The following is a 22,538-nucleotide window of genomic DNA, read 5'->3' as shown; positions in this document are numbered from 1 at the left end:
TTCATATACATTGGAACATTATTATTTAGGAAAATGCTAACAAATGCCCTTAGGGCATTGTTTAAGCATTCAAAAGTAGTAACTTTTGCATTGGAAATTGTGTAGTTAAGACTTTTATACTTGTTTGACTTGTATTTTCAAGACAATATTTCCTTTTGTGGGATCCTTAAACAATGCTCTTAAGACACTTTTTAGCAAGACCCTATTATTTATTATAGATAATGAACCATTACATTGATTCAAGTGTATATGGTTATAACATTTGGCAAAAGGGTGGGGTGCTTAATGAACCATAGCATTGATTCAAGTGTATATGATCATAATCTTTGGCAAAGGGGTGCTTAATGAACCATAGCATTGATTCAAGCCAAAGGGGTGTTGTCTCTCATGTGAAGAGTCATATAATGCACTATAAATGTTTGGCATTTGGGCATTAGTTGGACACACTACAACACAAAATTTTGGACATGATTCTGTTACATTAACAACATAATTCTTCATCATTCTCTTACTCTAAATCATTCATCAATTCTCTAATGCATGAGCGAATTGCTGGAACCATAAATTTGTAAAATATTGTTAGGAGATATGCTTGGTGTGGTTGTGCAATACACGTCAAGGAACTCATAGTATCCTGAAGAGGATTCGCCGGTCATTCCTTGTTGCATCCAATATACAGTTATTGGTGGGGCGAATCGAACCTAAAGGTTAGTATGGCAACCACATACGCTTTGAGTTTACATGCATAATTATTAAACTTTTCAGGTTTCAAGTGCAGCATCCTCTTCCCAACAATCAAGATATACAACAATCTTTGGAATTTATGTGCACACTTCATCGTATTCATCTTCATCATCTTCTTGGTCAAGTTATTGCAGCAGACCCCCAACACAAGATTCAACAATCTTTAGGTTCGATTTATGATTTACTTGTGATTAATGGCTGCAATTTTGGGAGAGATGAAAGCCATGACTACGGTAAATGGTAAACAAATTCCTTTTATGAACATATGTTGTGGAAATTTATGGATAAATATTTCATATGTGATGTGTTTATGTTAAATTTACATGTGGTTGTAGATAATATATGCATGATAAATTTTGATATGTATGAAATTTATCATTTGAAATCTGTTTGATGTTAATTTGAACATGAGATAATGTGCATATAAGTGATTACCTATTATGAAATATTTGGTGTTCTAAATGCATGTGTATAGTATCTAAGTAAATATGAATATGTTAGATTTAACATGGGTGACATATATATACATGATTTAGAAATTGTTCAAGTATATGAATTTTGATGTTAAGAATGTTTAAACACTATTTTATTTATGAAAGTAGTGTAGATAAATTGTCAAAATATCAAGTGGTTGCTTTAATGATATTATTTACTTTGTGTAAGAAATTATTATCATTAATATTGTGTTGATATTATATGTACATGATAATATGAAAAGTAATGGTTAATTTCTGTTTATCATGATATTAAAATAATTTGGGTATGTTTTGAATTATTGTAAGTTGATATATGTTCATGGAAGAAAGTCATAGAAAATATTAATGATTTTAGTTCATTGTTTATTTTTCTATGTCATTGTTTATTGAAATTTAGCATTGAACATATTTGAACATAAACTTGAATTTAACACAATGAATTTATGATATATGTATTAGTTATATGATAACTAAAATCAAAATATTTGTGTTATATTTAATTTTATGTGGAGTATATGACTTGCATGTTTAATCCCATCTTTTGAAGTTTGGTTATGACATTCTTTTATGATCAAGTTTTATTTTGCTATGTATGTTTAATGCCTTCAATGTATGATATATCTTGATTAGATATAAAGGAAAAGTTGAAGTTGGAATTGAAATGCATGTTAAATATTTTTATAGCAAAGGTGTAATGACATAAAAGTTTGTGTATTATTACAATATACTCAATTGACAAAAGTGTCATGGTTTGATGATAGTTAGTAAATACTATCAAGAGTATATAAGTTGATCCATAGACATAGCTATGATAATTAAAAATCTATGTGAAGAATTGAATATTCAAAGTCTATAAAAGTTAAAAGAAAATTTTGCAATTATTTGACGAAATGATTGACAAGGAATGATGTCTTTGGAAATGATGTTGAATACATTGAAGACATTATTAGGGATGTGGTACAAACTCAAATCTAATTGATCACCAATGGTGGAAACTCAACCCACACTTGAGTAGCATCAAGTCTTGGGTTCAATGGTGAAAGTACACTATTAGAGTGATTGAAGTACTTGACAATAGATACATCCCAAAGGGCAAAAGTACTTGGACCATAAGAAGAAAAATGGTAGGATGATGTTTTCCTCTTAATGGACATATAGCATATATTTGCTGGAATGCATACTTATGGGGCATTTTTGATATAGTCTACCTATGTGAGAATGAAGTTTGGCCGCTTCACGGAGTTCAAGGGTTTGACTCTTAAATTCTCATGAAAAGGGATATATGACACAAGGCCTTCTTAATGTGTCATCTTACAAGTCTCTTTATCAATGGTACCGAGATTCTATGTGTAAGTTATGCACACTTGTTCTAATGAATAGTTGGTTCAAAGCTTGCCTACTGATGACATGCTGTCATTACGTAATTTTTAGGACTTATTTTGACATTTTGATAGAGTTCTAAGCAATATAAAGTATCCAGGAGGTGTTAAAAGCAATAAATTTTGAAGAACTGGAAGCTGTCAATCGTACTGCGATTTTCACCATCGCATTACGATTTCTTGAAGCCAGAACGCATGTTTTTGAAGAAGCCAAATCGCAGTACGATTCTACCAGGCGTGATACGATTTCAAGAAGGATCTGGAAGGAAATTAGGGTTTAATGGACAAATCGTGGTACAATTATTGTCATCGTGGTACGATTCTGGGCGCAGCAGACTTGCCTATTTAAGCTGAAGTCACTCTCAAACATTAGAATTACGATTTTGGAGAGCTAAAGTGCGATTTTAACACCTAGAAGGCTGCAGAGGAGAGGATTTCATCATCTCTAACACAGTTTATGTATGTTTTAATTCTTTCATTGATTATGCTATTTGTAAACTCAATTATGAGTAGCTAAATCTCTCAGAGATTAGGTCAGAGATGAATCTATGTAACCCTAATTGATTTATGTTGCTGTGAAACTCTATTTATTATGAATGACAATCTAGTATTTATTCAATTCGATTTTTATTATTGTTATTTATATCTTGATCACATATAAACCTAGTGAGATTGAATGACTACTGACCATAGCTTTCAACTTAGACCGAATTGAATTGATCTAATAAACAGGGTTAGTCTAGGGATAGATAATCGTTTGTTAGTGATATTAGGTTAACGTGCTTAAACCTTCAAGGATTATTAGACCACCTAAGGAATTAGGGGCTGTAGTGCAAGAAGAGGGTCCTAACTCAAGGGATTGATTAGGGCTATTTTGTTAACTATCGTAAAGCTAGAGAATCATTCATAAGAATATGTGCAGTATACCAATTAGGGGAAACATAGAGGATTCGATAGACCTGATCTCATCTCTCTCCATATTTTCTTAATCAAACTTTATTTTCTGTTATTTGATTTCATAAAATCAAACCAATCTACTGCCTAGTGGCAAAACAAAATAACCTTTACACATCCTATTTTACTAACGCAATTGAATTATTGAAGTTAAAAACAGTCCTCGTGGGATCGATATTTTTACTACTTCGATAGTATTTGGTGCACTTGCCAAACGTCTATCACCTACCATACTATTTGGGAATGAGCGAAAACTTAACTTACTAAGTAATGGTTCAAATCGTGAGATACCATTATCTGAAGGCATGGAATTTCCGGATTTATGTGATTTAGTATTTTGAAAATGGTGGGGGATTGTTGGTGATTTCCAAAATAATGGAATCACTTTAGAACCAAAAATTATAACTCTTCATGGGAACCATTCATATACATTGGAACATTATTATTTATTATAGATAATGAACCATTACATTAATTCAAGTGTATATGGTTATAACCTTTGGCAAAAGGGTGGGGTGCTTAATGAACCATAGCATTGATTCAAGTGTATATGATCATAATCTTTGGCAAAGGGGTGCTTAATGAACCATAGCATTGATTCAAGCCAAAGGGGTGTTGTCTCTCATGTGAAGAGTCATATAATGCACTATAAATGTTTGGCATTTGGGCATTAGTTGGACACACTACAACACACAATTTTGGACAGAATTTTGTTACATTAACAACATAATTCTTCATCATTCTCGTACTCTAAATCATTCATCAATTCTTTAATGCATGAGTGAATTGCTGGAACCATAAATCTGTAAAATACTGTTAGGAGATACGCTTGGTGTGGTTGTGCAATACACGTCAAGGAACTCATAGTATCTTGAAGGGGATTCGCCGGTCATTCCTTATTGCATCCAATATACAGTTATTGGTGGGGGCGAATCGAACCTAAAGGTTAGTATGACAACCCTATACACTTTGAGTTTACATGCATAACTATTAAACTTTTCAGGTTTCAAGTGCAGCAGCCTCTTCCCAACAATCAAGATCTACTGTATCTTTGGAATTTATGTGCACACTTCATCGTATTCATCTTCATCATCTTCTTGGTCAAGTTATTGCAGCAGACCTCCAACACAAGATCCAACAACAATTTTAAAGATAAAATGTCATGTTGATTCAACACCATTACCCAACAACAGACAACACATAAATTTTCTTTAAAAAAGAAAAAGAAAAAGCAGACAATACATAAATTTGACACCTCATAATTTTTTCCACTCAATGCCATAATTAGACCATCCACTTAATGCCACCATAACCAAAACAACTCCTTTCAATACACCAACAATTATAGATCTAAAATACTCCTTTCAATCCTCAAGTATGTATAATTGGGCTTTAATTATGAGTTGAGAGAGTGTAATTGTGTACAAATATGCAAGGAAATGAAAGTTTGGTATCATATTTTTATTCGACAATATAGTAAACATTTGTTGCTGACATATGTTGTAGATTCTTCTTTCAAAAAAAATATGTTGTAGATTCTTTATGTTTAAGAATTTGCATTCCAGGAATAAAGGAAATAAGAAACGAGGAACGAAGGAATATAGACATGAAATTCAATTTTATTATTCAACATAGGTTTAGAACACTGTTATAGGAAATTTCAAGGAAAATTCTATAGATGTGGAAAAACATAAACACAGCCTAGGAAATTATCCTTGATAGTGTTTCCAACTTTTTTCTCCAACATACAGGAATATGATTTGGATGATTAATGGATACCGGATACGCATCTGTGTCTTTGAACACCTAAAAATCGTGGTTATGATCTCAAAAAATTAATTTGTCTGAATCTAAAGTGTTTTTTCTTCTAACAACTTGCATGTTCCATTAGGTATCAACATTTAAATCACATTAAAGCCACTTTGTACATGAAAACTAGGTTTGAAAGGGTGAAAGGAGCAATAGCGTATTGAAGATGGAAAAGAGATACCATCAAAACCGTAAAATAAGAAACGTGAAAAGAAGACGGTTATTAGTCTTTTTTTAAGAAGGCAGTTATTAGTTAAAATTTTATTTGATTTTTTCTTTTTTCTTTTTTTTTTTTGGTACAAAAGAGGGCCTAAGGCCCAAAAGAAAGAGGAAGAAAACTAAATTACACGCAGATTTCTAGGCATGCAAGCCCCAGAAATATCATCATAAATGAGTCTTTGAAGTCCATTAGGTGGAGACTCCAAAACAACCAAATTCCAAGAATCCAAGGATAGGCTAAAATTTGCCAGCCAGTCAGCACATCTGTTGCCTTCCCGCCAAGTGTGAATAACCTGAGTATGCCAATCTCGCTGAAGGATCTCCTGAATACGTCGAACCAGAGAAGGGATGGTTCCATTGATCTTGCAGTTGTTAGTAACCATATCAATAAGCACTTTTGAATCACTCTCAATAATCACGTGAGATAAACCCTCACTCCAAGCCATATCAAGCCCTAGATAAAGACCCCACATCTCAGCATGCAGAGCATCACAAGCTCCAATTTTGCGACTAAATCCCTTGATCCATCTTCCATCAGATTGACGTAAAATACCGCCACACCCGGCAAGCTCCCCTTTACCTTTGCACGCTCCATCACAATTGAGTTTCACCCAACCATTTGAAGGTCTCCTCCATCCAATATACACAGATTCCCTTTGATGAGGATTGTTTTTCAAATGATTTTTTCTATTTTTAACATTTAGGTGATGTGTCTCAAAGAGTGATTTTTAATGTGTAAAGTGGCGTTAAACTTAGGTTGATGAGAGTCTCATGAGCAGTTTCAAGTGCATCATGGAAACTAGCCATGGTGGAATCTTCCATGATATGACACAAACAATCCCAACACTATTTTGCATTCTAGTAAAATTGAGGTTGCACCGGTAAAGTTGGAAACAAAGGATATTGGACTAATAGAGCCAAAAAAATAACTACTTTTACTCAACATGCTATAAACATGTAATAGTTATCAAATTTGATTACTTTGCCTACCGTTCTTTGTCAAAGTCTAGGCCACAATTGTTATTTATTTTGATGTAGAAATCAATACATACGCACAAGAATTAAATCCAAGTGCTTCTTTGTATATAAGTCTACAAAGCCTTGAATTGAAAAAATCATACACAGAAAGTTAGGGTTTGTAGCTTTGAAGGAATCCATCGTCGAGAATGCTATAGATATAGAACGTGAATATGAGAAGTGACGATGAGCAGAGCGAGGATGGTATCACCTCTTCTTTTGAGGATGAAATGGAATCACTAGAATCGGAAGACAAAATCGACGATATCAATCGCGGGAAGGAAATGCACGGAGGAGTAGAAAAGAGAGGTGAACCATGCAAAGAATGGAAGGGAGCAAGATGAAGCTTTAGTGAAGATTCTATTTAAATAAGTGAAAGAAGAAGCTGATCATGTAAATCGAATTGAGAAGCTCGCCATGTTCTATCATTCAACCACCATGAAAATTAGGTTTGAAAATTGAAAGGGTGAAAGGAGCAATAGTGTATTGAAGATGGAAACTAAGAGACACTACAAAAAAAAAAAACCTTACAATAAGAAAGGTGGGAAGGAGGCAGTTATTGGTCAAGATTTTATTTGATTTTTTTTTTATTTTCAACGCTTAGTTGATGTGTGTCAAAGAGTGTTTTAATTAGTTAACAGTTTAAAGTGTAAAGAGATCTTATATGGTTAGGGTACTCTAATTAAACAATTTTTGAAAGAGGGATGCTATTTATAGCGACGAAATTATTCACGAGAACATTGCGAAAGAATTACAACCATTGAATTGTTTGCCCTTTGACTTGATACATGTTGATGGGAGTGAAAGGCCCCACTGCAAATACAAGTTTGTGTGTTTGAGATACTCTCGTGAGCGGTTCTATCGCGATAAATATCATTTTCCTTTTTGAAAATATTTCAATCATAAAAATAAAAATACATAACAACTAATTTTTGCACTGTGAAACAACCACAATCAATCTTGTTTTTTTTTTGTTTAGAATAAATCAAAGTCAATCTTATATGTAACTTCAAAGATAATTTTAATTTAAGTCAAACATTTTTAATAATTCAATAATTTTAATTGATCGATATTGCAAAAATAAATAAATTAGTGCATACCAATTAAATCTCATATTGTGTCGAGTACCATCAACTCAATGAGTTTCATTTTGTAACCTTAAAAGAAGTTTAAATAACATACAAGATAATTGTGAAATGCCTAATGGGAGATTGGGTATATGTTTAAGCTAAGAATAAAAAGTTGGAGATCTTGATTCAAACTCTTATGAATGAATAAATATTAATCTAACAACTAGCTAGTTACTAATAATTGTCGTTAAAAAAAATGGAAAACATCTTTTAATGTCCTAAACCTAGCCACCTCCATTCACCCCTACTTTTCTTATTCCGCCAAAGATGGTGGTTTAAGGTCAATTTTTTGGTCCAAAATCACCTCTCTATATCATTTTTCTCATTCTTTCTGTTTAAATAAATGATTTCCACGTATATTTAATTTTTCATTTTGTTGTCTTAGTGTAGCATTATTTTTCGTTCCTGTATCATTGCGATGTTCGTTCAATGCATATTGACAAATAAATATCGAGTAGACATGACTATTCATGACACTTTCATTTTGTTATATTTGTAAGTTTGTCATAATTATAGGCATTTTGTCGTTGTATGCTATTAATCTGAATGTTGTGAGTTTGTTCGCATATTCATCACGTTCAATTTAAGCGATTTTGAACTTATAATATTCGATGTATTTTCTATCAATTTGAATGAATGAATCAATTTTTTAGTTAAAAAAATATGTCATCATTATTAATAATAATTTTTCTTTCTCTACCCTTTTCAAAATTAAATCCTATTTTTTTTTTTTTTACCAAACAAGAGTCGTTGATGTAGTGTAAACCCTTTTCTGTTTTCTCTTTTTCCTTTGGGTGCATTCTCTACTTCCCTTCACTGTAGTCGCTCTACACTACTATCTACCTCATTTCTGCACATTTTCGGCGACACACACTCTTCCTCTTCCAGGTATGATTCAGAAACCTATATTTTCTTAACACTAAACAAACCTCGCGAAAATAGGAACAAAATCACGGAAATTAATAAACATTGTTTAAATCTTGTATGTGTTTGTGATGTTTTTGAATTTGTTCAGGATGAAGATGACGTCATTGGTTCGGCCACTCTTGTCGAGACGAGGATTCAGTACGAGTTCTGACAAAATTGTTGCCTCTGTGCTGTTTGAGAGATTGCCTGTGGTTATTCCCAAAATTGACCCTATTGTTTATGCTTTTCAAGAATTCTCGTATGTTCTTCTTCTTCTTCTTCTTCTTCTTCTTTTGTTTTTGTTTCATTTTTATCAATTTTATTACTATGCTCTGCTTGGGTTTGAATTGGTTAATAAAGCATCAAAGTAAAATGGATTTAAGTTTCACGTTTAATTTAGTTTTGGATTAGTAGTCATGTAAGAAACGAGTGAATAGACAAATTGATGATTGAAATTGTGAACGTTGATCAAAATGATTATGGTGGTTGAAATGGAGACGAGGCGCTGGTGTTTTATGTGATACAAAAGTACCACTCATGTTGGAGGGGAAATTTTATCGAATAGTTGTAAGATCGGCGATGTTGTATGGAACTGAGTGTTGGGCGGTGAAGAACCAACATGAGAATAAAATCAATGTAGTGGAGACGAGGATGTTGCGTTGGACGTGTGGTAAGACTAGATACGATAGGATTAGAAATGAAAATATTAGAGAGTTGGGATAGCACCTATAGTAGAAAAGATGGTGGAAAATAGGCTTAGGTGGTTTTGGCATTTAGAGAAAAAACCTATAGATTTTGTAGTATGGAGAGTAGATTAAATGAAGGATAGTCAAATCCCTTGAGGCAGAGGGCATTTAGGAAAGATTTGGAGATTAATGAATTGGACCAAAATATGGTTTATGATAGAACATTATGGCGTAAGTTGATCTATGTAGCCGGACCCACCTAGTCGGAAAAGGCTTGATTGTTGTTGTTGCTAATACAATTTCAGGATGTATTGCCAATTTGTAAAATACAAAGACTATTTTGACCAATGCTCACAATTTTGAGGACCAGTTTGTCTACTCATGCCGTAATAAATTAATACAAATTTTAAGGAAAAAGGTCTGCTGCAGTTGGGGGCAATAGAAAATGACAGGAATGCATACTGAATGTTGAATTTGGACTCAATTTTTTATGAATTTGTTGGTTTGGCAAACTTCTAGGTGGAGGATGAAGTATCTTATTAGAACCAGGGACGGATGCATGTTGGTACAAGTGTGGGCTTGTGCCGACACAAAATTTTTAGAAGCACTTCTTTTTAGTAGTATAATGTACCAATAGTTGACATTTTGACCATATGGCCCACACTTATCAGAAATTATTTCTCTCTTAGCCCACACATATCATCATATATCTCAAATTCTTTCTTGATAATATTCATATTATCAAGAATCAAATGTGAAATCGTGTGAGAGATGACCAGTTAAAAGATATTTTTATTGATATTGAAAATGAGAAATCATTCAAAATTTACATAATATAAAAAATGGCAGAGGATAATTTTATATATGGTGCCCCCACTATTCAGAAATCCTGGATCCGTCACTGATTAGAACCTATTGTTATTTGTGAATTCTTATATATTTTAAATATCAGGGGATTTACGGTTGGTCTAAACGTTAAACCCTAAATTAGTTTTAAACCGACATCTAATAAGAACTCATTGGGCTTCAGTGTAAAAATAGTTTACACTGGCCGTGCATATCCCCCTTACTCATATTTTTACATATTGCCAAGCAAGTTAAAGCTGAATACCTTAATTTACACCTCTTCATACTAAGAGAAAATAAGGAAACTTGTCTTTTGGTTTGTCCACATGATGTGAAATATTAACGTTTTCTCTCTTTTCTCTTTTAAGATGGAAAAAATGAGGTTAATGTTTGAAACATAAGGGTTTGCTGTTAATATTACATGGTTGGTAATTGTGCTATGGTTTGTTTAGTAAACTTGAAGCTGCTTTAGCAAACGTTGTTATTATTTTCTTCTCTTCTGTTGTTTTTTGTACTTCTTACTGATATTGTAGCTGTTCTTGTTTTATAACTACATTTTTTATGGGGTTTCAATGGCTAGGTTTCGATGGCGGCAACAATATCAACGCAGATATCCCGATGAATTTCTAGACAGATCCGATGCAAGGTATGGGTACTCAAGAGTAGCTCTATATTAAAAAAAAAATGGTTATTTAGAATTGATTCATCTAAAAGAGAGGTATCTTGAGATGATCTGTTTAAGTGATGACAGAAATGGCAAAATACCGATGAGAAATGCTACTAACAAACAAACACTCTCTTGTGAACACACGCGCATGTATTGGACCACGTTTCTGCTCTATTTTTGGCTACCGGCTATTCAAGTTTATTAGTTTTTTAATTGTTAGTTTTTACTTTTATATTTTTTTGTTTATGGGTTGATGGCTGTAAAGATGAGGAAGAGGTGTTGGCTGGATAGTTGAAGGATGGTGATGGTGGTTTAGATGGAGGTTTTGATGGTTATGGCAGGTATTCGGGAAGTGGAGGGTGAGTACTGTGGTAGTGTTGCTATCGCTGGATGAAGGTTTTGATGGTTGATGTTTGACCTACAAAAAAGATTGAAACATGACTAGTTTTTTTTTAGAAAAAGAAGTGTTAAAAACCACTTAAAAAAATTACTCAACTTTTTTGAAAGAAAAAAAAAAATTACTCAACTTGTTTAGCCCGTAAACAAGTAACTGATAGTTTATAAAGAGTGACGTAGCCTATCAAATGAGTGTGTGTTCATAGGAGAGTGTCCAAGCTTTTGTCTATATCCTCTCAAATACCGATAGATCCTTCTTTTCATCTACTATCATAAAAATTGTTTACTTTCCAGGGGGAAAGGTGATTATCAGATTGACTATGTGCCAGCACCGCGAATCACCGAAGCAGACAAACAAAATGATCGAAGGTATGCACCAATTTAGCAGACTGATCATTTGTAATTTACCATAAGAAAATGTTTCATTTCAATTTCTGGAATATATGAAGTAGAATAAATGATAGATATAACAGCTGTTTATGATTTCTCCAATGAATTATTAACTTGATTTCTTATGTTGTCCTCATCTTCCTTTGGAGCGAGCAAATGTCCTTTTTCTTTGGTGTGGTTTTACACTTTTACTACAGATGTTCTTATGCAAGGAATATTTAGTTTGTTTATTATGCACTTACCTTTATTATTTTTTGATCGTGTTTTAGCTTTGAAATATTGGTGATTAAATAATGTTGATGCAAGCTTGTCATCAGATATTTAAGTTGTAATGTTAGTGCACGTTCAGTCTTTAATTAATAATGCTATACTGTTATTGTTAGTTGTAACTGAGAAATATATCAATGTGAGGACAAGATAGGCCAATGCTCTCCTGTTTCTTAGATAATAATAGAGTCAAAGCTAATATTATTTTGAATGAGAGACATGAAAACTTAATCAGGCCATTTGCTTTATCATTGCTAATTTTTTAAAGAACTGAAGTTTGTCTTCAGAGATTATTGCTGTGTGGTTGAATAGTCTCTTGCTACTTGTCTCTTTAGGTCACTACAAAGGGCTCTTGACAGAAGACTTTACCTTCTTCTCTTTGGTGATGCTTATGGGGCTCCAAGTGGAAAGCCTGTGTGGCATTTTCCAGAAAAAGTATATGAATCAGAGGAAACTATGCGTAAGGTGAACATTCTTATGTGGTTTTCCCCTTCTTATTTCATATATCTTCCAGCGTTGTTAAATAGCGGCCTTAGCGACAATATACCTATGGCACTTTAGCACAGCAGAATTTGAATAAATCGATATTGTTTTGAGCTACATTTAGTACAAAATGTCGTCAAATAGTTGTTATAGTGGTGCTATAGCACTTTTGCATGGTGGAATTTGAAAAACCACTAATTTCTGTTATCTGCAATTGACAACATTGATATCTTGTTTTCACTCGTAACTTTAATTTTTTTTTTTTTGTAGTGTGCAGAATCTGCCTTGAAATCAGTCTTAGGAGATCTTTCTAATACATATTTTGTCGGAAATGCTCCGATGGCCCATACGGTTGTTCAGCCAAAAGAAGAGCAGACAGGATCAACATCTTTTAAGGTATGTTTATGGGAAATTTTGTGGTACTTCAATCTACTATTGGAAGGTTGACATCTTCCAATATGTTATTTCTATCGGTATGTGTTAGCATTTTCTGAAAATGACTCTGTAGGCCTTTGCTTTGTTTGGTTGTACAACATAATTCCGAAACTAGCCTTTTCAATACTTCTGATTTATTTCTCTGTGGAAATTCATTATACTTGCTCATTCTTTCCTTTGCTCAAATCTTCTGTCAGAAATTCTTCTTCAAATCACAAGTAATTGCTAAAAACAAGTTCGACATTGGCAAATGCGAGGACTTTGTTTGGGTGACTAAGGATGAATTGATGGAGTATTTTCCTGAGCAAGCTGAGTTTTTAAACAAAATGATCATTAGCTGATGACAGTGGAGACGGGTTGTTTAATCAAAAACTATTACCAATTAGTTCATTGAATTTTGAAAGATGAATGTAACAGTTTCTGGGATCAACAAAAGGTGTTGAATTAAAATTAGATTTCACATCTCAGTTTGAGGCCATTATTTAGAAACTTATTTCTACTTGTCAGCTGTATTTTGGTCGTAGTTTGTGCTGTAATAACAAGTTACCATGGTGATTATGATGTTGAGAATATGTTTCCCAATTTTGTAGTTGTTGTCCATGGATATCTATCTTATTAGCTCACCAACTAGTCTTGTTCTGGTGTCCAAAGTAACACTTTCTCCTGCTTTTTTATTTAAAACATTTTTGAAAGGAAATGGTGATTTCGATTGTCAAATTAATTTAGTGTGAACTGTAAAAACTTGATTAAAAATATATCAATAGATTTATTTTAAACTTAACCAATTTTTTTAGCAATGTGGAACTTGTTAGCTCGTGCAATATTTATTTTTTGTTTGATTTGATTTAAATTAAACTTAACCAATTACTTTTTTTTAATGGAAAATTTAACCAAATTTTTACACTTATTTTATTGAAAATATTATTACTCGTATTTGCACAAGTAGTGAATCAATAAAAAATAACTGTAATTTAGTTAAGTTTAAAATTGACTTAAGGGCACTTGATAGACTATATTGTTTGTTCATGATTTCGATAGCCATACTAATGATTTAGAGGAGATTTCTTGAAAAGTATTTAGTGTTCATTTCGGCTAACATTATCTTTCTTTAGTTGAATGACATGTATTTTTCTTTAGTTGAATGACATGTATTTCTATGGCGCTCGTTTTTTCAATTATGAATTATGGCTAAGGCGGAGTCACGAATACAAAGCTCTCCCATCATTATGGAACCTCTTAAGTTTTTTCAAGGTACTAACTACAAAATGCAGCTTCAACTTGAGTAAAATGACAATGGTTACCGTGATTATGGCAAATCCACTAAATACCAAACAAACAATAAACATTGCACGGTTGAATGAGCATTGACTTTGTCAAAACTTCAAAGACCAATAATGTCAAACAAGTTTTAAAATATAGTTTTTACTAAAATATCAATGATTCACCATAGAGAATTCATAGCACCGTTTGTGATTGTGATCAACATTCTAATCTAAACCTATCATCCTTTCCTTGTAAGAGGAGGTCACGTATATCATCACGTGTCAGTAGCAAACAAGACAACGACATATCACACACACGTGTCAAGAATAGAAACATCGTATGGTGACAAGCGTTATACCAAGAACATAGGACCTGTCACTATAAATCCATGAGTTCTTACATTATTCTCTAACCATCATCAACAAAGAACATCATCATCAACAAAAAATCACTAATCATTGTACTATCATATCAGCATTTGAAAAATGTCGCAGTTGGTGAATAAAGCCAAGAACTTTGTGTCTGAAAAAATTGGTGATATGGCCAAGCCAGAGGCAAGTGTTACTGACGTGGATTTCAAGAAAGTGAGCATGAACAATGTTGAATATTTGGCTAAGGTTTCTGTCAATAATCCTTATTCAACTCCAATCCCCATTTGTGAGGTCAAATACTCTTTCAAAAGTGCCAACAGGTACTACTTATATAGATAGATCCACTTATGTTATTTTTTACATGTAATTTATCATATATTAAAATTATCATTAATTTATATGGTTAACAAGTTTATATACATGTCAATTACTTAATGTATATGGGACATAAATCTTGTATATTTTATTATGAAGCACAAACACTTCTCAGATTAGGGCACGTGTCGTATCCGACATCAACACAACATCGACATTTATAATTACATTGAATTATGTGAATTTTTTTTAAACGACGTTGCAGTGTCCGCGTCGTATCCGGTGTATAATCAATATCATCATTGAATCAATATGTTATTTGTCAATGATCTATTTTTCCATTATTGAACTTAACTTTTTTTTTGTTGGGTGGTGAAGGGAGATAGCATCAGGGACAATACCAGATCCAGGGTCTTTGAAGGCAAAGGACACAACAATGGTGGATGTACCTGTGAAGGTACCATATAGCATATTGATGAGCTTGGCAAGGGACATTGGAGCTGATTGGGATATTGATTATCAATTGGATTTGGGACTTGTTATTGACCTTCCTGTTATTGGAAACTTCACCATTCCTCTTTCTCAAAAGGGAGAAGTCAAGCTACCAAGCCCTACTAACATGTTCTCATCCTAGTTGATGGGAAATGAATATTAAGTAGAAAAATAACTTTGTCACTCGTTATGTTTCCTTTTATGTGAATTTCTGCCTAGTGTATCTTTTCTACTTTGATTCTACTTTTGTTATATATGAGTGTATGCTCTAAGCCTCTAAACTATACAACAATGTACTCCCACTTGTAATTAAGAATATACAATAAATGGAAAAAAAAAAATAAGAATTAACCTTAATTCTATTGGTTAAGAATTATCCTTATTACTATAGATTACTTTTCATTATCATAATAAAATTTTTTTACACAAAGAAATAAATAGAAAGTGAAAAATTGTTGGGACTTTCATACTTATCGACATATACTTCTTCTTTTAAGTGAAAAATGGTACTTTCATATACTCCTTTTTTCTAAACTTCTAGTGTCCTTTGATTGAGAAAATATAAACCCTCTTTCAAATTGTTAGTCCTTTGATTGAGGAAAATAAGCTCTCCTTCAAATTGTTAGTTATTATTTCTCAAATATAATTTAGTTATTATATTTCACATATAATCTTAATCGATATTATTAATTTATGTAGTAAGCTTTCACTTATACATTCATTATGTTTTGTGAAATTGAGACATTTGATTTATTAATATGTGTAATTTCCTCACGTAAATTAATTATATTTTTTAATTTACATGAAATTAGTTATCATATTTCAAATATAATCTTAATCGATATTATTAATTTATGTTGTTACTTTCACTTATAATTCATTAAGTTTTGTGAAATTGAGACATTTGATTTATTAATATTTGTAATTTCCTCACATAAATTAATTATATTTTTTAATTCACGTGAAATTACAAAATCGTCATACATTAACACTTTCATTGGTATTCAAACAATAGAGTGAAGATATTTTGGTCATTTTGCGTAAATTAAGAAAGTATATTTGACCAAAAAGTCATATATTACTTATATTTGGGATGGAGGTGATGACCGAGATCTGGTTCTCTTTTTGCAGTTGTAACGATGGTGGCCCTAATGTCTTGTCGTGGCCGTAATGGTGTTACGAATGGCGTTTTTATGTGATTTTTCTTTCCACCATTGTAACGGACAATAACGACATCGTCCTCTGTCTATGCTGTTTTGTAACCATCGTTATTGCGGTAATACCCTGTGTTTTAAAACCTTGATACTTTTATTTATGCGAATTTGATTTACCGTCAATATAAACACTATTTTTAAGTCACTCACATTCATGTGGTTGAAGGTGAAATTTGCTTCTCTTTCCCTCAATTATCATGGTTGGTGGCTGAGTCCGTTTACCTTGTTGGGCATATGCTGATAGTTATATCTTTTTTTTGTTGTGTATCGACACTTTTGTTCTTCCTTGATACTAGAGCTGTCAAAATGGGCCGGGTCGTACGGGCCGGCCCGAAAGCCCGAATAAAATGTAGGGCCTGGGCTGAATAATTGCAGCCCGAATTTTTTCAGGGCTTTTTAGCCCGGCCCGAAAAAGCCCGCAGCCCATTAGGGCTGGCCCGTTAGGGTTCCGGGTGGCCCGCAAGCCCGCCAAAAAATACAATTTTTTTTTGTCTGTGTGTATATGAAAATACAATTTTTATCCATACATATTTTAACAAAAATTGTAATGATGTGATCACATTAGTATGAACTTCCCTACATCAACTTAAGATACCTAAATCAACAAATAAAAGTTTTAACCAATGCATTGCTGCATCAATGTAAGTTATACACAAATTCAGCAAGTACAAACAAAAACAATCTGTGAATGAAAATAGTACTATTGCATTCAAAAAGGTTTCAGAACATCGGTCATGTATTTCAGTACTTTTTTTTTTGAATAAAAACTGCATTCTTACTTATGCATACTATTTTGTTTATTGTTTCTTATGCTTTGTGATGCTATTTATTTTAATAAAATTATTTTTTGATTTTTGAAAGGAAAAAAAAAAGATACGGGCCAGGGCCGGCCCGTTAGCCCGGGAGCCCATGCAGGGCCGGGCCCGGGCCCCAATTTTCCAGCCCATATTCGAACCGGACTTTTTGGCCCGGCAATAAAAAGCCCGTTGCCCGACCGGGCCGGACCACCCATTTTGACAGCTCTACTTGATACACCTTGTGCTAGGAAAAACATTTTGATTTGGTAATATATTCCATTTTAGCCTCATAAAAAAACACTATTTTTATAAGGGTTGTGTTAACCGGTGCCCCCGGGGCACTGGTTAAGGAACCAAAAAAAGAAAGTTTTAGTTTAAAAATAACACTTTTTAAATCTTTAAAGAGTTGACTTCACAAGTTCCAATGTAATATTACTATACATGCTTCCTTAACCAGTGCCCCGGAGGCACTGGTTAACATTTCCCTTTTTATAATGGAATTAACACTTTCATTCATACTTCTTTCCCCTAAAAAAAACACTTTCATTAATACGGCAACCGCGTTCTAGAAGTGTAAGAACCATTAAGTGGTTAATTAATGATATACTAATAACGTGAAAAATAAAATACGCTATTTCACTCGAAAGAAATGGTCCTAGCTAGCTAATAGTCCATCGTTGTGGACTTATAAAACATGGTCTAGAGGAGATGAAATATTATTGCACACTCCGAGAGGAAAAAAAATGGATTATTTTTTGGCAGAAGGAAAAAATGGAATATGAAAACCATAATTTTTTCTATACATAGTTCTTTCAATCACAAGTATAAAAAAAATAATTATTTATATTTGGTTGTCCCATAAAAAACATTATTTATATTTGATGGGGTTTTTTCACTCATAATTGATAATGTAAATATAAGTAAATTTAACTTTTATTTATTGGTGTTATTCTTAATTCAAGTACGCCCTAAGTAACAGAAATTTTATTTTTTAATGAAACAATATCTCATACTCCCTCCGTTTCAAAATATAAGCAAAATTCACTTTTTAGGTTCATTCATTTAATGATGTATGTGGTTCATAATATGGACCACATACATCATTAAATGAATGAACCTAAAAAGTGAATTTTGCTTATATTTTGAAACGGATGGAGTAAGACACTTTTAAAAATGCAATTATTCGGAGTTTTTAATTCTAGGCTGAGTTATGTTTCCTGTGATTTGGGTTTGTCTGGTTTTGAGAATCAACTTGTTGTGATTAGTTTTCCTCAAATTGGTGTGTTTGTTGTCTAGTTGTTCTTTGTCGGTTCGGCTCATCCCGCTTTCACAACTCTTTTTTGTAAGCTGGTTTGACGTTCGTATTCCAAGTTCACTTTGTTGTGTTAGTAGGTGTTCCTCATTGTTGCGTTTTACGGTTTTTAGTATCCTTTAGGGTCGGTTTCATATCAAATTTGACTGTTAGTATTTCTCTTTAGAGATGTCTAAACGTTTTTGCATGGTTTAATTGGGTTAGGTCTGTCTTCTAGTCCATTTTTATTAATTAATCCACTTTTTATTTTACTTAAAAAACATTTTATATATATATATATATATATATATATATATATATATATATTTGTTTCAAATAATCAAGTTGTGAAACTCACACTAAGTAATATTGTTTGCTAAAAAAAATTATTGTTAGTTTGAATCTCCATCTCCAAATATCAAATTTCTTGCACTTCAAATTTTCACCCTAGGTTAAAGGTTCGATCATACCAGCACCAATGCATCAGATCCCATTAGAACTTCGCAGTTAAGCATATTTGGCTGAGAGTAATACTAGAATGGATGACTTCCTAAGAAGTCTTGTGTTGCACCTCTTTAAAAACATTAACAAGAATTTTTTGGTATATGAATTATATTTACATGACACAATAATTATAATTTTATATTTAACTAATTTTCTAATGCAATTTAAGTATTTTTTTTATTTAAAAATCTAATGCAATTTAAGTATTTTTTTATTTAAAAATGTAGAATTGCAATCCTGGTGTGTGGTATAGATATAGGTAAAAGTCAAGCAGTTCATTTAATGATGAAATAAATTCACCAGCTAAAGTCAATATAAACCAGCTCTAAAGTCTTGCTTGACACACAGGCCCACCCATTTATATCCGAATCTTCATTTTCTTTGGATTTATTAATTATAGTCAATTAGCTTCATCAAAACGTGTCCATACATTAAATACTAACAAGCCCAAAAATTCTTTTATATAAGTACAAACATATTCGATTTCAAAGTACCCCCACAAATCAAGCATCTAAACATAAATTTGTACACACTATTCCTTCACTAATATTATTCCCTTTGATACCTTCCACAACAATGGCAGAGACCGATCAAGGAAGACCTCTAGCTCCAGTTAGAGTCCACCCAAGAAGTGATGATGAAGAAAAAGCTCTTAAAACCATGAACCGTAGAAGAAAAATCAAGTTATGTGGTTGTGTAACTGCAATTTTGCTACTACTTTTAGTCATAGTAATTGTTATATTAGCATTCACGGTTTTTAAGGTTAAAGATCCAAAAGTAACAACAAATGAGATCCAACTCACAAACTTTGACGTCAACGTTGTTCAAATTCCAACACCTAAAGTTAAGATCAACATGACCATGGTAGTGAACATGTCTATTAAGAATGATAATATAGCATCCATTAAGCTAGGAAACAGCACAACAACGGTGTACTACCGCGGTATAACGGTCGCGGACGCGACAATACCACCGGGACTTGTGAAGGCAAAGAAGACAACAAGGTTGAATGTCACGATTGATGCTATGGCGGACCGCCTTGTTTCTAGTCCGAATTTGTTGGGGGATGTGCTTCAAGGGGAGATGGTCATGAACACTTATTCCGTAATTCCCGGGAGAGTGAAGATTTTGTTTATTAAGAAACATGTTGAGATGAAGATGAATTGTACTATGACGATTAATATTTCAAAGAGAGGAATCCAGGACATGACATGCACGCATAAGGTGAAACTTTAGAGATGGAATTTGGATTTTCTTGTTGTTGGGTTGTCCTTCTTTTTGGGACCTATGGTAGAATTCTTTATTTTATTTATTATATATTTTTTAAGAGATTCTTAGCCATAGATATACCTATAGATTTATTTGTGTGTGTGAAATAACGATGGCAGGGTGTAGATTTATCTTGGTCAAACTTCTGCACCCTATTTATACGATTTTAACATAGTATACAAGTATATTTAGTTGATTATTTTTTTTTACTTATGTCACACGATTCTTGATCCTCATGATCAACACTATGTGTCATACACAGTTACGTTCGAAGATAACATGTGTACTCCTTAGTTAATGGAATAATATGAACAACTTCATAAGTAACCCCGTAAGAAAGTAACTCACGGTATTCATTAACGAAAATATCACTGGGTACCATACATATTACACTTGCTATGGGAAATAGGGATGAACCTATTGCAAATACAAATACAAAAGGAAACACAACTCTTACGCAAACAGACAGAATCATACGCCACTTATAGCTGGGTAGCCGCTGCTTGGTACAAACAAAATTCACAACTGCAAAATTTCACGGTTTCACCAAACCAGGTCTAAAAATCCGTCTTTAGATACCAATGAATTGTTAACTGAGAAAGGCAAGTATCCAAATTTAGGGTCAACCGAATTCTCCTAAATCAAATGAATAACAATTAACAATCGAACACAAGACATGCCGAGTTTTTCTCAAGTCCACATAAGTCGTGAGAGTGTTAGAAACAATCAAAGTTAAATGGAACTTGACAACTTGACATTTTACTCAAGTTTCATATTTACAGTGTGGCTAACTAAAATGACTAATTACATTGAGGAACGTTCCAACGAAGGGATGCATGTGTGGATAGAATAAATGGAAAACACCGCAATGGAGCGAAAATCAAGCCAAGTGTGGGACGCCACGTACTCCAGACTAGGGGCGGACTTGGCCTCACAAAATCAGTGAGGCACAATTTTTTGTAGGTCTACATCAATGACGGAGCTAGGAGTAATTTTTTGAGGGGGCAATTTCTTTAGAGTGTGTGTGTGTATTACTTCTAACAATAATTATTCATAAAAGCATTGCAGGTATAGTGGTATATACTAAATTTGGGCCTGGATTGGTGTGGCACAGTTGCCACACCGGGCCTAGTCCATGTCCGCCCCTGCTCCAGACAACGAGAAGAATCACGCACTACCTGCAAAAATAGTCGATGAATACTAAATTTTGTAGACCACAATATTTTGGTCAGCAAGACTAGTATTACCTGTATGGTTAAGGATCTATTGGCTCAACAAAATTCACAGAAGACGGTGCATGAGGCGAAACCAAAAAATGTAGAGGAAACTCATTTGACAAAGATGGAGGATAGGCCACAAGATGGATATGTCTTTATGTATCAAAAGAGGTGATGTATATAGATTGAAGAGTTAGTATATGTCCAAGTGTTCACGAACAAATTGTTCGCAAAGCAATGACTATACAGGTTGAAGAAGCATGAAGGATCCAATCTCCAAGAACATATCAATACCTTCAACAATATAATCATTGATCTCGTGGAGCTTGGGGGTGGAGCTCAATGATGAGGACAAAACTATTATTTTGTTGTGCTCGTTACTAGGTTCTTACTATCACTTGGTGATCACTCTTAACTACATGAATCATTGTAACTACACTTGTGCTCATTCATAAAGGAGACATAATTCAAAGGAAGGATCTCAAGGTGAAGTTATGTATGTAAAAAGGGTCAAGATCTTGGAAGGAACAAAGGTTAAGAAGGTTATTAAAGAAGAAGTCTAAATCCAAGAACAAGAAATCAACATGGTGCTTTAGTTGCAAATAAATTAGGAATCAAAAGAGAGATTATCCAAACAAAAAGCAGGGTCCATCCAGTTCTACAAATATGGTCCAAATCGATGATTCTGAAAGTTAAGGGGATATTCTATGTGTTTCATCTATGCACAAAAACGTGGATTCTTGACTTTAGGTGTTCTTACCTCATGATGTCGCACTGGGAGTGACATTCAGGCCAGGTAGTTTTGAATTTGTTTATTTGGGCGATGATAAAGCACATGTTATCCTTTATTATAAAAGCTAGAGTTGCCAAGCTATCATGTTTGCCCTAATCACCCCCTCTTTTTCCCTCCTAAGCAATTATATGATCTTAGCTGTTGATGTGAATTCCTTGCTAATCTAATCTCAGCCGTTGATTCAAATGATATGTTTCAAACTACTCAT

General features: G+C 33.3%; 3 protein-coding genes across 3 annotated transcripts; all 3 read left to right on the top strand.

Annotated features, from left to right (window-relative positions):
• Positions 1-8,466: 8,466 nt before the first annotated feature.
• LOC146897653 (uncharacterized) lies at positions 8,467-13,454 on the top strand. Its single transcript, XM_085734304.1, has 7 exons — positions 8,467-8,616; positions 8,744-8,893; positions 10,747-10,812; positions 11,524-11,598; positions 12,222-12,351; positions 12,640-12,765; positions 13,002-13,454. Exons 2-7 carry the CDS (start codon positions 8,745-8,747, stop codon positions 13,143-13,145), a joined length of 690 nt encoding a protein of 229 aa, XP_085590430.1. The 5' UTR covers positions 8,467-8,616; position 8,744; the 3' UTR covers positions 13,146-13,454.
• Positions 13,455-14,477: 1,023 nt separating this feature from the next.
• Positions 14,478-15,602, top strand: LOC146897652 (desiccation protectant protein Lea14 homolog). Its single transcript, XM_085735206.1, has 2 exons — positions 14,478-14,758; positions 15,132-15,602. Exons 1-2 carry the CDS (start codon positions 14,553-14,555, stop codon positions 15,385-15,387), a joined length of 462 nt encoding a protein of 153 aa, XP_085591332.1. The 5' UTR covers positions 14,478-14,552; the 3' UTR covers positions 15,388-15,602.
• A 3,915-nt stretch (positions 15,603-19,517) lies between these two features.
• LOC146897651 (late embryogenesis abundant protein At1g64065-like) lies at positions 19,518-20,516 on the top strand. Its single transcript, XM_085734846.1, has one exon. The coding sequence runs from the start codon at positions 19,628-19,630 to the stop codon at positions 20,285-20,287; it is 660 nt and encodes a 219-aa protein (XP_085590972.1). The 5' UTR covers positions 19,518-19,627; the 3' UTR covers positions 20,288-20,516.
• The last annotated feature ends 2,022 nt before the right edge of the window (positions 20,517-22,538 follow it).

The sequence above is a fragment of the Medicago sativa genome, chromosome 8 (genome assembly GCF_051527215.1).
Source record: "Medicago sativa cultivar Bolivia chromosome 8, Bolivia_mono, whole genome shotgun sequence".
Lineage (NCBI taxonomy): Eukaryota > Viridiplantae > Streptophyta > Magnoliopsida > Fabales > Fabaceae > Medicago > Medicago sativa.
This window is presented reverse-complemented; position numbering and strand designations above follow the sequence as displayed.